Genomic DNA, 18438 nt, shown 5'->3' on the forward strand with positions numbered 1-18438 from the left:
TTGCTGCATTTGGCTAATGATGTACTGGTGTTTATTTTATGCATTAGAAAATAGAAGACTAATTAGTTACCTGCATTTATTTAGTAAAGACAGGGTTTGTACAGTTTTATACCCCAGTTCTATTTTTCCCCACTGGGCATGTAAAGAAATAGTAAATAATAGAGAATTTCAAATGACAAAGATGAATAGTAATCCCTTATCTACATTTTGTTTGCTTGATTTTTTTTTTTAGCATCATTCTGGAATGCTTTAGGCTACTGAATGTCCCATGTGTCTTCCAGTCTAATTCTGCTCAACATACTCATACTAGCACTGGCATTTACAAGCATTTAGCAGCACTTTCATCAAACATTTCATGAGTAATTTTTTTCCGTGCTCTATGCTTAATTGTCCCAAATTTCTGGTAAGGTAAAGCATTGCATGGCAGAGTCATTAGCAACCAAAATCCACTTGTTTCTTCGCTCTCTGAGGGACTGAGCGCTCTGCCTACTGTGTGGAGATGCTGTGAGCAGCTTGGGCAGTGGTCCTAGATTTCTCATGCTCGGGAAGATGCATTTGTGGAAAAAGGGCTTCAGGGAAGAGACAGTTCATATGATCATCCCACATGTTCATTCCTCTCATTAAATGGTGTGCTGTTCTTGGCGAGAGGGCGCAGCCACACCCCATGGGGACAGGGTAAAGCTCCTAGGCTCCCAGGCTGCCTGGAAGAATGAGAACCAAGGAGGAGAACAGGGAAGAGCAGAGAAATAGGATCTGGCCATGGGGTAAAAAGTTTGCAGAGAGGTGTGTCTAAAAGACACAGCGGTTATTTTCTAAGCGAGTTGTTCTTTGGTGTTCTATGGTTTTTTGTTCAAGTTGCTCTCATTCCTAAAACCATGTTTTAAAGAAATTTCCTGTTCTCTGCCAAGAAAACTACAGCCAACCTACCTGATGTGGCTGTATTTAGGTTATAACTTCCCCAGGGAGTCGAGGAGGGGCTTCACACCCAGTTACAAATCTGTTAAAGACAGAGCTGACAAAACCAGCACATGGAAATCTCTTTATCGAATATGGTTCTAGAAAATTCCATCAGTGCTCTTTTTTTTAAACAAACTTTTTTTTAATCGAGAAATCCAAAAAGGAAAAAAATAATAGGAAAAAAATCTTCTGAATTTCCAACATACTAAGATAAAGTCTTTAGTTTTCCTTTTTTTTTTTTTATTGTGGTAATATTGGTTTATAACATTGTACAAATTTCAGGTGTACATCATTATACTTCTATTTCTGCATAGATTACATCATGTTCACCACCCAAATACTAATTACAATCCATCACGACACACATCTGACCAGTGCTCTTTTCCTACCCCTACTGCAAAAAGGCAGCTTTGCTCAGTTTCTTAGGTGACACCCTCTTTCTCCACAAATAAAAGGAAGCAGAACTGTTTCTGCCAGGTGTCTGCTCGCCGGCATGGCTGCTGTGTGCTTGCTGAGGTTCAACCGCTGACCCATTTCTAGTTTCCTTCCTCCTGGGAGGCAATCTTAGCATCTCTGCTCAGGCCTCAAGCAGGGGTAAAATTCAATAGCACAGGGGTCAGGATTCTTCTCTCAGACTTGGAAATAAGTCCATTCCCCCCCTAATTTGAAGACAGCGCTTAGTCCCGCTACTATCTGTCACGGCTGTGAGCAAGAGTACTGGGCTCGGTGGCCACGTTTCCTGGAGCTGCTGCTCGGTGGAGGAGAGGGAGCTGTTGTCAAGGCTCAGAGTTCCACACTGTGGTGTCTCGTATTAATTATATGGCGTGGCACGTTTGCCGCTCTTCCTTCCCCACCTACCTGATGTTATTTTCACTTTCAGCCACTTTTTCAGGCACTCCTGATGAACAAACTGCAGGCTTCCCACACAGCCGCAAGGCTCCAGGAGGGGGTTGGCTGGGGAACCCCCAGCTATCTGACAGATGCGACACAAGTCTCCCTCCTCCTCGGAGTCCTCCTCCAGGAGACTAAATGGAAAACAAGCCCTCGTGACCAGGAGGCTCCACATTTGCAGTTTCCACAAATACCAGTTCCCAGGGCGTTAATGGGGGAAGAAAGAGGGCGCAATCCCCCCATGCCCTGCCTGCCAGGGCTCTGGGGCTCACCCACTGCTCCCTCTGGCCCTACTGGAAATTCTTCCAAGTATGATTACTGATAATGGGTGCACGAATTCTTCTATCAATTAGGCTCCTCTGCAGTGATTGACACATGTGAGCTGCTCCCATAAATCTAGAGCTGTGGGAAAGGCTGGGAGCCCCTCTCCCTGCCATGGCCACTGTGAGGAATCCAGTGGTGTGGTATGTTGTGAGCACATGGGATTTGCGATCGGGGGCACGGATTTGAGGCTTGCCTCTAAAACTTGTGAGTTTGTCGACTTTGGACAAATTACTTAAGCTTCCCAGGTCTCTGTTTCCTCATCTGTAAAGCCATGGTGACAATAATACTACAGCTACATACTTTACAGGGTTGTGGGCAGACTGGATGTGATGATGATGGTGAACCTGTTCTGCAAACTCTAAAAGGCATCCAATGTCGGGCAACGTATTTGCACATAGAGACCACTGAATAGATGTTGGTTGGGATGAATGATGAACCAATGAACCTGGAGGTGAGCTCACCAATAACCCAACACTTGCCAACAAATTATGCCAACATTCCAGAATGGAAGCTGCTGGAATCCGATGAAGGCAGAATTAATGAAAATGTAAGCAAATATGCAAAGATGTAAGCAGATGTAAGCAAAATTTGTGTCTCTAAATGGTAAGTGAAGAATAGCTGGTTGATGTTCATGGGGTGGGGGGCGCTGGTTTAAGAAGGCTAAGGCTGTTTTTTGGTTCTTTAGAGTCCTCATGGGACTGAGGACTGTCTGGTCAAGGAAAGGAAACTGGCTAGAGACTGAAATCAAAAGAGAGGAAGAAATGGATGTTGCTCTGGATATAGAAGTACATGCTCAGTTTCTTAAGATACCTTCTTCTCCAAGAAAGGGAAGTTTAATGAAAAAGAATTATAGTTTTCCATAATGGTCACAAACAAAAGAAGAGATACACCATGTTTAATAAAAAAAGACTCAATATCTCCAAGACATCAGTTCTCCCCAGAATAATCTATAGATTCAAGGCAAGTCCAATGAAAATCCCAACAAGCTGATTCTTAAATGTATATAGTCAAGGACTTCTAAGGAACAAAGTGGGGAAGGAGGCTTTGCACCATCAGTTATCAAAACTTGTAAAGCTACACTTAAGATGATGTGGTATTGTTTTAGGGGGAAAAAAAAAGACCAATAGGACAGAACAGAGAGCCTTGAAACAGACTTACACATTTAGAGTTATGTTATGAGACACAGGTGGCTCTGCGGGTCAGCAGGGAGAGATCCTGGGACAACTGTGTATTCATAAAGCATATCTCACGCCACACATTAAACATGACTTCACATTTAACTACAAAATCCATTTCATGTGAAGTCCTAAGTGTGCAAAGCAAAACTGTAGAGATTTTAGAAGAAACTAGGAAGAATATTATAAGGACCCCAAGTTAGGGAAGGATTTCCCAATCTAGACAACCACATACAAATCACAATCCATAAATAAGATGGATATAATTGACTACATTAAAATTAAGAATTTATTTTCATTAAAAGACATCAAGAAAGAGAAAAGACAAACTGTAAATTGGGAAAAGATATTTCTAACACATAACTGTCAAAGGATTAGATTAGTATCCAGTATACATAAAGGACTCCTAAAAGAAAAATATTCTAAAAGAAAAATGGGCAAAAGACATAAGTAAGTACTTTTACAGAAGAGGAAACATAAATGATCGTTTACCATTTAAAAGGGCACATAAAATGCCTAACCTCATTAACAGTCATGAAAATGTAAATTAAAGCCACAATATTATTTGACTCCCATCAGACTGGCAAAAATTTGAAAAGCCAATCAATACAAGTGCTGGCAAGGATGTATAACAGTATACATTACTGATGAGACAATAAATTGGCATTATTTAGTACAGTGGAAGGTGTGCTACCCGCCAGTAATTCTGCTCCTAGATAAACATCCCAGCAAGCTCTTCTCATGTGCACCAGGAGACATTTACGAGAATGTTCATGCAGCACTATTTGCAGAAAACAATATAGAACCTAAACGTCCAACGACAGGAGAATGGCTAAATTGTGGTATATTCATGTAACAGAATACTTTGTAGCGGTGAAAGTGAATGAATTGAAGCCAAAAATATCAACAAGGATGCATCTTGCTAAAAATGTAAGAGGAAAAAGCAAGTTGCAGAAGAATAGATATTCCATGTATACAGAGTTCAAAAATAATAGTAATTCAAAAGTATTCCCACTATTATATTGTTTAGGAGTAATATATGGTAAAACCATAAAGCAAAAAACTTCCAACAACAAGATAAAAAGCAAAAGAGTGAGAAATGCAATGCAGGAATGATTTCCTGGGGGTGGAGGGGGTCCGGAGAGAGGAGATGAGGGAGGGAGAAAGGAGATAGGATGGATGAGGGCTCACAAGCTCCAGAACATTCTGTCAGCTGGAATGTGGGCACAGGGATGTCTGGGTTTTGTTTTGTTCCTAATTCTCTAGAGTGTACACACATGTTATATACTTATTGTATGTATTAAAGTAACTAACCAAAAGAAAACATTTAAAAGAGTGTAAGTGGCATTGAGAAATGGGCTTGAAATATTAAAATAAGGTGTGACATAAAATATAAACCAATGTTTACTAAAAATTGTGTTTGTATGCAAAAAGACTGGAAACTACGTTTTTAACAGAGCTTATCTCTGGATTAAAGGGTTACAGGTGATTTTTCTTTTAAGTTTATATTTTTAATATTTTCTACAATGAACAGTTTTGAAATAATAAGAAAAGCATAAGGTTTATTATGTACAGAAAAAAGAGAATGTCTGATATAGTACACAAATAATAGCTGTTTAATGCATTACCATGCTTAGAGGTGGATGAGTTTTTAAAAAGAAATCATTTGTAGCCCAAACATATTCCTTTGGGATGGTGGAAGTCCAGACTCCTGACAGGTGGGTCTGAAGCCATATTTTTGGGTGGGTGAGGACGGGTGGGTATGAAGCCTTTTGGCCCTTAAGGATGGGTTGGTTGGTTTTCTGGTAGTTTGTTTAATATGTAAAAGAAAAGGTGCTGCTAACTAGAAAGTTCCTTCATGCCTGCAGTTGGATAAAAGACATAGGAGTATGTACGCATTCTATGTTCTATCTTTTCCTCCTTTTTGCATTCTAATTCATTGCCATGAATTTTCCCACTTACAAATGAATGTCCATAGGATAATTAATGGCCCACATGAGCCATACTAACATGCACAAAGAGGGATCTCATTCAAAGAATAGCTTTCCAGATCAGTAAGCCACCATTAAGTCATGGTAACACCTTCCATAAATGAAATGGTAGAATCCTGCCATGGTGTTTAATGATGGCTTTAAAAAGCATCAAATTCCATAGTTGTGAAATATCCCAATATCAACTCACAGGAAAGGAAAGATCAAAGGAAAGGGCAATTCGAAAAAGATCTTATTTCTCTCTCTCTCATGCATGAGAAAGAGCCTATAAAATGGAAGCTGTGGTTACCCCAGCACGGCCCTTCAGAGAACTGAGGTAACTATGGTAACTGTTTGGGAACGGCCTTTCAGTTTGGAAGATTCAAATTCTAGAACTGTTGGTTGGATTTGTGCAAAGTGCCATGAGGGAGAGCTGGTGAACTTCAAGTGCTGAACGTCTCATTCTCTGGGGAGACGGCAACCTTTTTGTAAAAAATCTTTGTTCCTAATTGCTGGCAAGAAGAGCTAGCCCTGTGCAGCATCAGAAACCCTTATATATCTAGGAAACTTGCCCTTCTTAAAGTTACAGTATTCAAGGGAAAAACACTTTGGGAATACTGAGGAAATTGAGCCGGAACCCCGAACTTTTCTTTATAGATACATGTAATTCAAAAGCAACAAAATAGACAATTTTCTTGAAATAAGCCATCATTGAAATGTCAAGGAAGGGCCTATCTATGACTTAAAATTCCCATGACCCTGTAATGAAAGTACTGCTTATTTCAGCATTGGAAAAATGGAATACAAAATATATATGTATATACATATAATTATGAAAATTCCTCACCTTTCTTGCAATTTCTTGAGTTTCTCAGGGTCTCCCTTTATTTTAGTGGCTTCCTTTTCATCTGTGAAACCAGAGAGGGCTATTCTGTTCCCATTATCATTTTGATTTGAGAAATCAGACACTGTAAAGAAAGAAAAAGGTATATTTTCTTGCAGGGAGCCAGGCACATGCAAGTGGCCTTGTAAGTTCATTCTTGGTGGGAAGGAGCTGGAAGACTCCACTAAGGACAAGCTGCTTTGAGGATTTAGTAAGAGATCTTCTGTATATAATTGATCCTCCTGAGATCGGCTTGTTAAAGTAATATCTTCTGCTCCCCTGACATCAAATTCATGTGCACTGTTTACTGGAAAATAACTGTGGTTTTCAGCACTGGCAAATGGATTCCTATTTCTAATGGGGGACAGTGGTTGACGAACATTAAGCCTTGAGTTTCCCTCTGAGTCTGAACTGTGAACTAAAATAGATGACATCGACAAGTCTACCGGAATATCATCTCTTAGAGCAGAATGCCTTAATGATCCAGGAGTGTTATAAGATGAATTCATTGATGATCTTGGAGCTCTTGGTCTACCAGAAAGAAAACAGTCAAGAGAACTGCTAGAATTGTTTAAATAGGCTTGCCAGTCTCTTTCATAATCATGGCTACCAGGCCTATCTTCCACAGAAGTACAATCACTACATACATTTTCAGCATTGAGATCATCATCTAGACTGGCTTCGGATTTGGGGTCCCAGGAATGAAAGGTCTTTTTCTCATTTTCACTATCACCACTGTCATTCTCTTTAGCAGACCCCCCATCAGGCAGCCCGGGATCTTGGAACATCCTTTGTCCGACAGAAGGCTGCTCTGTCCCTGGCTCCACTGCATTGCTTATTCTTAATGAGCCATGACCGGACTCACTTCTTCTTACAGAATTAGTTCTGCAATTTTCAGGATTTTCTTCAAAATTTTTATTTTTGGCCCAAGTGGCCGATGTTCCAGGAAATCTACTTCTCTTATGATTGGAAGGAGAACGGGGTGATTGCATACCAAGCAACAAACGCTCTTCCTCTACGTGGGTTTCCTCTTCGGTGTCATCATTTTCTCCACCAGGGTTTAGTGATAACATGGAATAAAAATCTTCATCTCTGAACCTAAATGATGCCCTTCTTGGCCCTCTCATGGTAGTGGTTATAAGTGGTGGCCTCAAGGACTCGCTCAACACTTGAGGACTATTTGTTCCTTGGAAGGCCTGAGATAGAGCTGGATGTGGCTCATTCTGGGAAAGACCACTGGGGTCTCCTTTTTTGGCTCTCTCAGGGGTGTTCTCAGTCATTGTCATGAGCTGTGAGGATGGGACTAAATTTCTTCTCTCTAGAGTTGGCTTCTTCAGCTTAGTGTCACTTGCCCACATGGGTTCTGGATCTGCATTAAGAAAAACAAATTTGTCATTCTATTATAGGTGCTCATGGATGAAAAACCCCTAACACCAAAGGTGAGAATCCCTTAAGGCAACAAACAAGCCCTAGAGAAGAAAATATGCATGGTCAACATGGCTGGAGGTACAAGAGGAGTATAGGAGAGTTGGCTTCATTTTATTGCTTCTGAATTCTCCTTTGTACATTTGTGGAGCTCAGGCTGGTTCTGGGGAAACTAGAAGACTCTGAGGATACAGGTCCTTGCTGCAGAAGCTTCAGGAAGACTGTCCAACCCCAAGTCAGTCAAGGTTGACGATGGCTAAATCTCTCAAATGATGCTTTTCATTCCAGTATTTATTGAAAAGGAAAACCAGCACTCCAGGAATGACTTCTATGAAAACCACCAGTGCTTCCTCATCTGAATTCTTTCAACATACATTTATGACATTCCTGCTTCACACACAGCTTCACAAAATCTTAACAAAAGTACAATCTACCTTGGAAGATTGGAAGGAAGGCTCTAGAAGCTGGTGCCCAGTTACACTGATGATTTTGGTTACATTTACTACTTAGCGCAAATAAAAATTATAAATCTCTCATGAAATCATTATCTTCTCTTTGTCACTAGCCCCTAGTCAATCTGTAATCTCTGGCTATAACAGAATTCTCCCAGTCTCCTCCCCACCCGCCCTGAATCTAAGGGATGTGGAGATGTAGAGAGAGGAGAGAGATCAAGTATCCAAATGGGTAGGAATTTCTATTGGTGAAATCACTTGGTCAAAACTTGCCTAATAAAAATAACGAATAAGCACACTTATCGAGGGCTTATAGTGCACTAGTCAGGCATCATGCTAACTATATTACATACAGACATTTAGGCTCACACCCTATGAAACAGGTACCACAATCACACCACATTATAATTGAGGGCACCAAGGCTTAGGGAAGTCACATAACTTACCCAAGATCATATTTCTTGTAAGTGATGGAGTGCTCATTTGAACTCAAGCCTGCCTGATACCACCGTTGGTGTTTTTAACCACTACCCTGCGTTACCCCTTAAGAAACTGGCTGGACTTCCTGTTGCCATGTGAAAACAAGAATCCATTTAATTCATCGCCGTGTGTGTGTGCTCTTGAGGGTTTGTTACCCTCTCAAGGTGGATAGGACACTGAAAGTACTTCTCTGATTCCACTTACCTTTGGTCCCTCCTGACGTCGGCCTTCCCCACCTCTGCTCCGCTCGCTGCTGTCCTCAGGACCTGATGAGGTGCTGCTGTCCACATCATTCAGTTTCTAAAGTGACTCACACCACAGAGTGGACGGGACTCCACAGGCGCGGGGAGGCCTGTGTGGTGACAGCTCAAGCAGGTGACATGCAGACCCTCGGGGCGTCCAGCTCAGCCACGGGCCGAGTCAGTACTGACTCACGTTAATTGAGGTGCCTCCCAGGGGAGCACCAGTTTGAGTTTCTAACCTTCTAATACTCCGTAAGCCTCTTTTATCGTTTAACTGCATGGGACACTCAGCGATGCGGTGCGAATCTTTACTCATCAGCTCTTCTAGAGATCAGTTAAGCTCTCCTATCAGGCCCCTCATGGGTTTTACAAACGGCAGTGAGAAGTGCATCAATTCCAGGGTGATCTGATCATCTGGCTGTGTATGTAGAGGGGTGGAGCTGGTGTGAACCCCCAGACTGGGCTGATCGCATTTTGAGGAACAAATGCCTCTATGTGACAAAAAGAATTCTCCTCACAAGTTTTTGAGGAAAAAGTGATATGGAGGAGTCAGAAGTGTAGGCTCTGGTTGATTAATTTTCATTTTGAATTTGATGAAGGGCCTCAGAGATTAGCTAACAAGAGCTGGAATCTGAACCTGTTGGTCGTTCCCTGAACACACAGAACCTGCTGGGTGGTGGGAGCTGCCCCCTCTGCCCTGAGCCAGTTTAGTTTGGGAGACACCTCATGGGCAAAAGAATCAGCTAGGGCAGCCTCTGAAAAACAGAAACTGGAAACTCAACAGGAACCATAATCTTATTTCACAGAAGCCCCCCAGCTGTCACCTGGCGACACTGGCCTCCAAGCCAGGAGAAGTCTCAGACTAAGTGCCACGCTGCGGCTCCTCTGGATTCCCAAAACACCTCAGGGGATGCATCTTCGGCCTTCCTTGTCACCACACTGCCTTCCTCTTTAAAAATTCAACCAGCGCTTCCCTGGGTGTGTGTGTGTGTGTGTGTGTGTGTGTGTCCTAAAGGTGGCAGACTACCATTCTATATTTATGCTATTTTAACCCTATTTCTTGTGTCTATCAAATAGGGAGCAGACTTCAGTAGCTCTAGGGCTGGGAATAAACACCCAACTTGGTGTGCCAGGTTGTGCTATTCATAGACTAGGCCCTACAGATGCTGTCAGATGCCTCTCTGAGGCCCTGCATGGGATCCAGCTGTGAATGGAGGGCCTGCCATTTCTAGGAGTTCAACTAGGTGCAACTGAATGTTCTAGGTGCAATGAGATGAAACCAGAAAAAGCGTCCATCTGCCCTAAGATTATGTCTTTGGTCTAGACTTCTTCATATGCTTGACCAATAGTTTCCTACATTCTGACAGCCATATGCTTTTAATTGTTTTCCTCTGATTATAAATGTAGTAGAGGTTTATTGCAGAAAATTTAGAAAATACAGAAGAGGATGAAGAAGAAATAAAAATCACCCATAATCCAAAACTCAGATGACCATTGCTACTGTCCTGGAGTTCAGTGGGTTGTAAACTCAAGACCCCTGTGAGATTTTCTTTGGCTCAGCGTTTGAACACTGAGTTAACTGTCTTTAGGTGGAGCACGTATGTTCCGGTTTACCACAGACCCCACAGCCCTTGTTATGTATTTCTCTTGCCATATCTGCTTGCTCCCTGAAGGCACTGGAATTTACAACCCAGGGCTCTCTTATCTAGAAATATTTTTTTAAAAAACAAAACTGGGATATTTGGGTATATACAACTTTATGTTCTGCTTTCTTTTTGTAAATATTCGATTGTGAGCATTATCTCCTGCCATTAATTATTCTTTAAGAACATGATATTTATTACAGTATAAGGGTATATTATGTAAATGTATCATAATTTGTTTAACTTGTCTCCTGTTGTTGGATATATAGATTGTTTCAAGATCTTTGCTGTCACAAATTACACTGTGATAAATGTCCTTCCTCATACATCTTTGACTGCATATCTTATTAGAATAGACCCATAGGAGTGGAACTGCTAGGTCAAAAGGTATTAGCTTTCTAAAGACTTTCACATATGTTGCCAAATTCCTTTCATATGTTGCCAAATTCCAGTTTGTACCAAGTTCTCTACAGGTAGGATATGAAAGCATCTCTCTCACAATTGTGTCACCAGCAATGCATGCCAAGGACTTGGCATAACATCTGACACAACATGCCCAGGAAATATTGGTTATTAGTTTCACTACCAGTATTATTATTTTAAAAATCTTAGCCAATTTGGCAGGCCAAATTTTTCTCGTGTAAATTTACATTTATTTACTTAGTGAGGTTGAACTTTTTTTTTCAAATGTTTTTTAGCTACTTGTATTTCTTCTGTGAAACTGTCTGTTATGGCTCTTCCTCATTTTTCTATTAGGTATTCATCTTTTTCTTATCGATTTGTAAGAGTTTTCTATATATTACCTCTGTCACATTTGCGTCGTCTCTCACTGATACAATTCAAACATCTGGCTCCTACTCCAATTTATACAAACCACTCTAGAATGTGAGAAAAAGAACTAAAGAGAGACTAGTGAGGAAATAAGGAAGCTAAGGAGCCCTGGGTATGATAGAAAATTGGGACAAATTCTCAACAGATCTCAGGATGATGGAAGATGTCTTCTGGGTGCAGGTGGAGGACTGTATGAGCCTCATGGGTCTAGGAACATTGCATGCATGGGGAACCCCACCTTTCAAGTAATATTCAAGAGTTCATCGAGGGCTGTTGGGGAGGTGGCAGGAGAGAAATGAACAATAATTCGGTGCCTGCTCTAGCCAGGTGCTGGTCATATATCATTTCACTTAGTTAATTACAGCAATGCAATGAGGTAGACTTCATTATCTTCATGTTAGGACAAGGGAACTGTAACCCAGAGTGGCTGCTTGACCACCCAAGGGTCCACAACTGGGAGGAAGAAGAGCTGGAATTAGAAGTGAGGTCTGCCCTTCCCGACAGGAGGCGTTAGATCCTTGGAGGGCCTGTGGATATCTAGTTGCTAGAGATTCACATAGGCTCTAATGGCCATCCAAATACTACCATCTTCTAATTTACATGTGTCCACCACAGCATATATCATATTTTTAAAATAAAGGCTACTGTGTTCCTCAGGTGGTGAGGAAGTGTGATGCTCAGTGGTTCCCCAAGGGGAAAAACAGGTTTGGGGCAAGGTTGGCTGCCAAGTGTCACTCTCCTTGGAGTCCTATGGGGGCTCCTTATGTCCTGTTCTTTCTGCTACCACAGGAGAGGGTAACATGGTTAGCAGAGCAGCATGGCTTGGGTCTTAGGATGAATGCTCAGGACTGAAAGAGGAAGTATCCACCAAACTAACATTTGGAAATAAAGCGTATATTCATTTTGATGTTATTTCTTACACATTAAGATTTTGATGCCCTGGATCAGAGGGGAGAAGATCTCTGTGGGAGGTGAGCAGTCTGCTACCTACAGACACCCATCCTCATTTCCTGGCAGGTGGGTAGGAGGTGGCCAGGTGAGACCTCCCCAGAGCTATAGACTCCTTCTCCACCCCCGCCCCTAACTGACCCCAACACCCAAATGCCCTCTCTGGTACCCTAACAGCCAGCATCCACTCAAAACCGTGCACAGTCGTGTTTATGGCGTAATGACAGAGAAAAGTGAAAAATAAACTCCCCCTGCCCTGCCTTTTCCCACCAGCCTCTCTTGGAGAAGGAAACTAGATCCAATAGTTTGCTTTTAAAATCTTTCAAGCATTTCATTTTAAGGTACAATCTCCTTCATATAAAAGCACAAGTTTCTAAAAGCCATCTAGACTTCACCAGGTAACAGCAAGAATCAGGTTTCCTCTCTGAGGACCAAGATGCATGAGCCATGTGTCCTTACCTGCTTTCCTGAGGGCTGGCGCCTTTGCCAGCAGCTGCGATTTCTGTCTGCTTCTGTCCCCAGGCGCTCTTGGGCTCTGCATTTCTGGGCTGACAGTCAGTCTCCCCAGGTTCGGCCACCTCTTCCTTGATAAAATCTGTGGTACCTGGGTTGCTGAAAGGTGCAAAATCTTTTCAATAATTAATTTTTTACAGGAAAACATCTTTTGCATAAAGAATGCTTAAAGGGCCAGCAATGGGGAAGGCACTAAGAGAGGACCCAGGAGGTCAGAGAAGAGTTGGATTTAAAACCTGGTTCTGTGACTTTGTAGCCACGTGAGCTAGGGCAAATCACTTCATTTCTTGAAGACTCAGTTTCCCCATCTGTTACATAGAAACACTAATACCTACTTCACAAGGCTGTTATCACCATTAACGAGCACTCGTGACTCCTGCAGTGCAGTCTGTTGAGGTCTTTCCTTGTGCTAAGAAGTTTCTAGCTTCCAATTCATTGATAGTGGGATGGGCCTGTTGGTAAAACTGTCAAGAGCCTTCTACAGTTGGGACACACAAAGGCCCTGCTCCCCAAGTCCTCATCCAAGTTTGAATCACAGCCTCCTTTGTATACCTGTATATTCATACCCTCAGGTTGTTTATTAGCAGCTAACATGGCCTTCCAGAGAGGTTATGAGCATCTGGGGACCATGAATCTTTTTCTTCCTATGTGCTACTCACTACTGCGCTGGGATGATACACTCACAGGAAGGCAGTAGCTGGAGTGCTAATGTGGATTGAGTTCCCAATGAATAATTTTTAAAAATTCACATTTTGAGTTAGGTTGCTAATTGGTATGAAGAATCTCAAGTTTCTTCTTCACGTGTATTAAGCATCAGTGCATGTGAGTTTGGGGAAAGAGTGTCAGTATTTTCCATGCATCTCTACAAGTTCTGGAGTTCATAAGGCAGTTAAAATGTGAATATCTGGACTAAATCCTTCCAAGAGAATTTTCCTGGCTCATCTCCTTTTGGACAGTTCAGAAATTTCACAAATAGCCATAGCCAGCAGGCCACAGAGGTAAATCTGGGAGGGGTCCCTGAGTTGTGTGCGAGAGCAGCCATTTTTGGCATGTCCAGACAACTGGATTTATGTTCCACAGTGTAAGTTGTGGTTGTGTGGATGGTTTGCATCCAGATTCAGGAAAGGAATAAAAGTTCTCCTTGGCAGCCCGTGAAGCCTAGTTCAATAAAGTGATTAAGCACTACCTACTTCTGACAGGCCCCAGGAGGGGAAGGTAGTGGGTTCCGTGCCCCAAGAGAGAGATATCATGTTCCACAGGGAACTTACTAGAAGAGGGGAGCTGCTGGTGGTGTCGGTTCCAGCTTAGGGTAAGTTAGTAGAGCCCAGAAAGGTTGTAGGCATGACCGAAAGGAAAGAAGAGGGTTCTACAGAAAAGAGACTATATTCTTTGGAGGGTGTAGAGTGGTGATTAAACATGATTTCACTGACCAAGAGGAGAGTGAGAGGAGGAGGGTGAGAGAGGGATCAGGGGCTTTACAGTAAGGAACCCAGCACAGAGGAAATGGGGGAGGCACTTTCTCGGCACTGAGAGTTGCCTTCCTCCCATCCAGAGGCTTCTGCCTCATCACCCAAGGCCTCACCCCTCCCCAGCTCTCAGAAGTCAGCAGCTGCCTCCTGCCTCTCACCTATCTGACAGGAGGAAGCAGCAGGATTCTTATTTGCTGAGGAAGAAACAGGGAGGACCAGGGAAGGAGCAGGTTTAGGGCTCAGGCCAAGTCCAGTGTGCATTCGACTTAGCCTACAAGTCCTGGTCACAAGGATTTCAGTTTGATTCCCAGCAGGAATCCCAGTGGAATATTCAAACTTCCTTCATAGCCCAGGCAGAACTTCACACTGCCCACAGCCCCCCACTACCCCACCCACCCATACCCCCTCACACCCTCACGGGGAATGACCCTCCCAGATGGTCTGCCAGCCAGTAGGTCCTTCAAGGTCTGTTTCTGGTTTTACATCTACCAAGTCTGCTCTGACTCTGCTTTGGTCAGAATTTTCAGGGATCTTATGGCCTTTAACATTTACATATTCTAGAATTGCCTAATGTGTGTGTCTTTTTCTCTCCAACAGACCGTAAGCTCCTTAAAGATGAGGACCCTGTCTTAGCCAGCCTGTCGCCTCACACTCTCCTGAAGAACAAATAATAATAACCGCCTAGTATGATCTGCAGGGCTCGAGAAGATGCATTCAGCCGAAACTATGCAGAATTCCAAAAGTGGGACAATTTTTTTCTTGTGCAAAACACCCAAGATGGCTTAAGATAACAGGTTATTTTGTTTTCTTACTCAAAAAAGTGCTTTCTTCAAAGCATCAGATCTCTTAAATAATTTCCAAAGTGATTTCCATTACCACGTCTCCACTACAAGTTTTCAGCAAACTAAAGTAATAAAGCTGAACAACTGGAGATTTTTTTTACCAGGTCTGGCAGTGAAGAAATTACCACTGGTAGTGCAGGTAGGATCCTCTGACCTTTGGCAATTTGAACCTCAGTATCTGCAAATGTAAAAGGGGAATATTCCTATCCTGTGGAGTTAGTGTAAAGTTTAGCAATAATGTTCATAAATGGCCTAATTCAGTATCTGGTGCATATTAGCAGCTAAAAATGGTAGCTGCTGCTTCTACCATAAACAGTGATAACAATACTACTAATAATAATTGGAAATCTGAAGTCACTCCCATGAGAGAACTGAATTTGACCAGAAACTTATTGTTATGCAGGCTTCATAGGTTGAAAATAACTTATTCAGCAGCCTTCATTCCTGACTCTCTCCCTCAATCCTTCTATAAAATCCAAAAGGTAAATAGCAACTCTCTTTTTATTATAATTTGTTCAACAAATACCTGTGTGCCTTTGCTAGGCAATAATTTGAGGGTTCACAAAGATGAGTAAGATCTTTTGGTCCTGACCTTAAAGATTATAATCTAATTTGGCTGCACTGCTGACTTCTTCCCTGTGACACCCTTTAGATTCCATGGAAAGCAAACTCTTGCGAAATATTCCTTCTTCTGCATCTGCAATTGCAGTCATCAGTGAGGCAACCTAGACGGCGTAGTTTGTATGTACATGGAGTCCAGTTCCTAATCACCCCACCCACACCCAAAAGTGAACCAAATTTCAGAACTTTGGGGCTTTTCTAGGATGGTCCTCACCGTAGCATGGTATACACATTAATCTGCAGGAAGACCAAGTCATATTTACACTGGAAGATGAAATATAACTTCCTCTTCAGGTAGTAGGACAGGTCTTTTGCCTTACAATAGAGAAGGGAGGAGTTTATGTTCAGGAGTTTCATTGCCAGGCAACTCAACATCTTGAAGTTTCTCGGTGAATTTTGGGAAGACTGTGGTTTGCTTTGGACAACATGAAACCCATACCTTCTTCTTCTAGTATCTGAGCAAGGTGACCCTTCCAGTGGCAAAGAAACCAAACAGCTGTTTAGATGAAAGGTGTCTGCCTCAGCTCTCTTGACAACGCTGGGACACTAATTGTTGACTGAATAGTTCTTAATTCGACTGGGAAAGGAAAAAAAGGTAGAAATCTCATATTCATATAAGACCCTGACAACTGGGAACCAAGTCCATTTAACGGTCCATGTTAATTCCATGCATCTGATAATTGTTCGATTCCTCACATCACTTGCCATACACAGACACTTGACAAAGTCGAAAAGAAAGAGAAAGAGAAAAATACGATTCCTGAATCTTTATCCCTCCCCCACACTATCTTGACTAGGATGCCCGGTGCCTAGGAGGTGCCCAGATTCTTTCTAAGAGATGCCTTTTAAAAAAAATTTATTGCTTCCTTTAGATCATGGGAAGAATTACAGCTTAATCACAAGAGCCGGCGTTGCCTTGGTGTAATAGGCAGCTTTCTGTACAGTCACAAATAATAGGCCGCGTCTATTTGCCTGGTTGAGTGTGCTGGAAGTGTGTGTTGTCTCAAAAACCCAGAGGAGATCTTAATTAAAGCTTAATTATGTACCATAAATATGTTTTATTTTGGAACCCAGGAGGTGGAATTTGTGATTTTGGGAAACGTAGTGGCTAATAAGTAGGCAGGAAAGGGAATGTAAACAGCGACTGAGCCCTTTCATTTGTCCTTCCCCTGTGGGTTCTGAATGGGTTTTCAGTTCCAGCGTGTGCTTTCCCAACGACCTGCCCCCAGTGCCACCCTCTCAGGGCCGTCCTGGTGTGCGCACGTTCACATAGCCAAGGGTATGATCAGACACAGAGGGCGTGTTCAGTTTCTGGTGGTAGCATTCCACAGGGTGCCAGACACAGGAGTGAAAAAACCAAATGAGTCTCGAGAGATGACGGGATTTTATTGGTCGCTCGCTCCTTAGTGCTAGAAGAAGGCTGAGTGAAGTGGCAGCAGCTGTCTCGTCTTCTGCTCCCCTGCACACCACACCTCCTGGTCTTGTTCATGGCATTGCCCTCTGGCCCCTCTCCCGTCCACCTGCCTTCTGGAAGCCTGAAGTCCCCCTCTCCCTGACTCCACTGTGCTGTGTGCCTTGCCGAGGGTGGCTTACCACACGAGGTAAATTTTACTGGGCCTTCTGGGGCCGGGCAGGCACAGCACGGGGGTCTCCGCCGGGGTGGGACAGGAGACGGGGAAGTAGCACAGGGATGCTGGAGACTCGGGCATGGGTCCCGGGGAGGAGGTAGTGGGGCTCATGAAGGAGGGAAAGGAAACTGGAGGGAGCTGGGGGGAAGGGTCCTGGGCCACTGGGGAGGCGGGTGGCACTAGTGGCAGGAGGAGGCAGCAGTAATTGGCATTGGGCTGCAGGACAGGGGAGAAAGCAAAGACGGAGCAGTAAGGGGAATATTCAACACAGAACAGGGGGTGCTCGCTGCTGTCACCTGCACAAAAGAAAAAGAGCAATCAGGAAGCAGCACTCACGGTGGGCAAGGACATAAAAAAGTCTGTGAATGAATCAGAACTCAAAAATTGTTCTTCGGGGGTGGCTTCTCCAGGTGTCATGGGGGAAGCAGGCCTGGCTTCTGCCCAAGAGGCACCTGGCTTCGATCTCAAAGTCTTTGAAGGGTTAGCCAGGAAAATGGCGTCACCATCATACCGTCTTCCAGCCAATAGTCTCTGGCATCCCCAACAGATGCAAAGTTCTCCCTCAACTAGTTCCCGTGTGGGAGCTCTCGGTCCCTTCTCATCTCCCACAGCCAGTCTAATTAGCTGTACTGGCAGCAACATATGGTGGCCTGCAGGGACTCACTTAGGTAAGGCTCTCCCCCCGCCAATCCTCCAGCTGCCCCTGGCAGGAGGTTGTGGTCATGCCCTAATCTGGCCTTTCGGCTGCAGAGGGGAGGCTTGGGAAGAGAAAAAGAAGCGGACAGATCCTGGTGGGATCATGCAAAGGGAGAAGGACCAGGGGGAAAAGCAGGTGGACGAGGGAGGTGTCCAAGTGAAGTTAATGATTTGTTCACTAACTTCACACTCAATCTGCCCACCTTGCTGGAGGTAGAACATGGGCGCCTGATGGAGACACGATCCAGAGAGACCCCCTCATGAGTGACAAATCTCTCAGCTCTACCACCAGCCAGCTGGGTCACCTTGGATCAACTGCTTACCTTCTTGAAAACTGTTTCCTCATCTGCAAAATGAGACCTGTGTTTTCTCTAGCCTTGGCTCCTCCACAGGTGGGCCTTAGATCAGCAGCATGGACATCACCTGGGAGCTTCTTAGAACTGCAGAG

At 43.4% G+C, this 18438-nt stretch overlaps 1 protein-coding gene and 1 long non-coding RNA gene across 8 annotated transcripts in view; one reads left to right on the forward strand and one right to left on the reverse strand.

Moving 5' to 3' along the window:
* LOC147915053 (uncharacterized) overlaps nucleotides 1-15908 on the forward strand; it is a 32945-nt gene extending 17037 nt beyond the window's left edge. For both annotated transcript variants that reach the window (XR_015554749.1, XR_015554750.1), the window contains exons 2-3: nucleotides 7607-12290; nucleotides 14801-15908. This is a non-coding gene — a long non-coding RNA (uncharacterized LOC147915053). The remainder of the gene's footprint in view (nucleotides 1-7606; nucleotides 12291-14800) is intronic.
* MARCHF10 (membrane associated ring-CH-type finger 10) overlaps nucleotides 1-18438 on the reverse strand; it is a 180580-nt gene that overhangs the window by 21372 nt on the left and 140770 nt on the right. For 4 of the 6 annotated variants that reach the window (XM_087441362.1, XM_087441363.1, XM_087441366.1 and 1 more), the window contains 3 exons: nucleotides 12681-12833; nucleotides 6165-7569; nucleotides 1816-1982 (listed from right to left, as the gene is read on the reverse strand). In XM_087441362.1, the coding sequence (XP_087297488.1) occupies nucleotides 1816-1982; nucleotides 6165-7569; nucleotides 12681-12833 (1725 nt within the window). Of the gene's footprint in view, nucleotides 1-1815; nucleotides 1983-6164; nucleotides 7570-12680; nucleotides 12834-16059; nucleotides 17591-18438 lie in introns of those variants that run through there. The other 2 variants (XM_087441365.1, XM_087441367.1) reach the window with 2 other exon arrangements.

This window comes from Ceratotherium simum, chromosome 16 (assembly GCF_057802395.1).
Source record: "Ceratotherium simum simum isolate JZ-2026a chromosome 16, ASM5780239v1, whole genome shotgun sequence".
Lineage (NCBI taxonomy): Eukaryota > Metazoa > Chordata > Mammalia > Perissodactyla > Rhinocerotidae > Ceratotherium > Ceratotherium simum.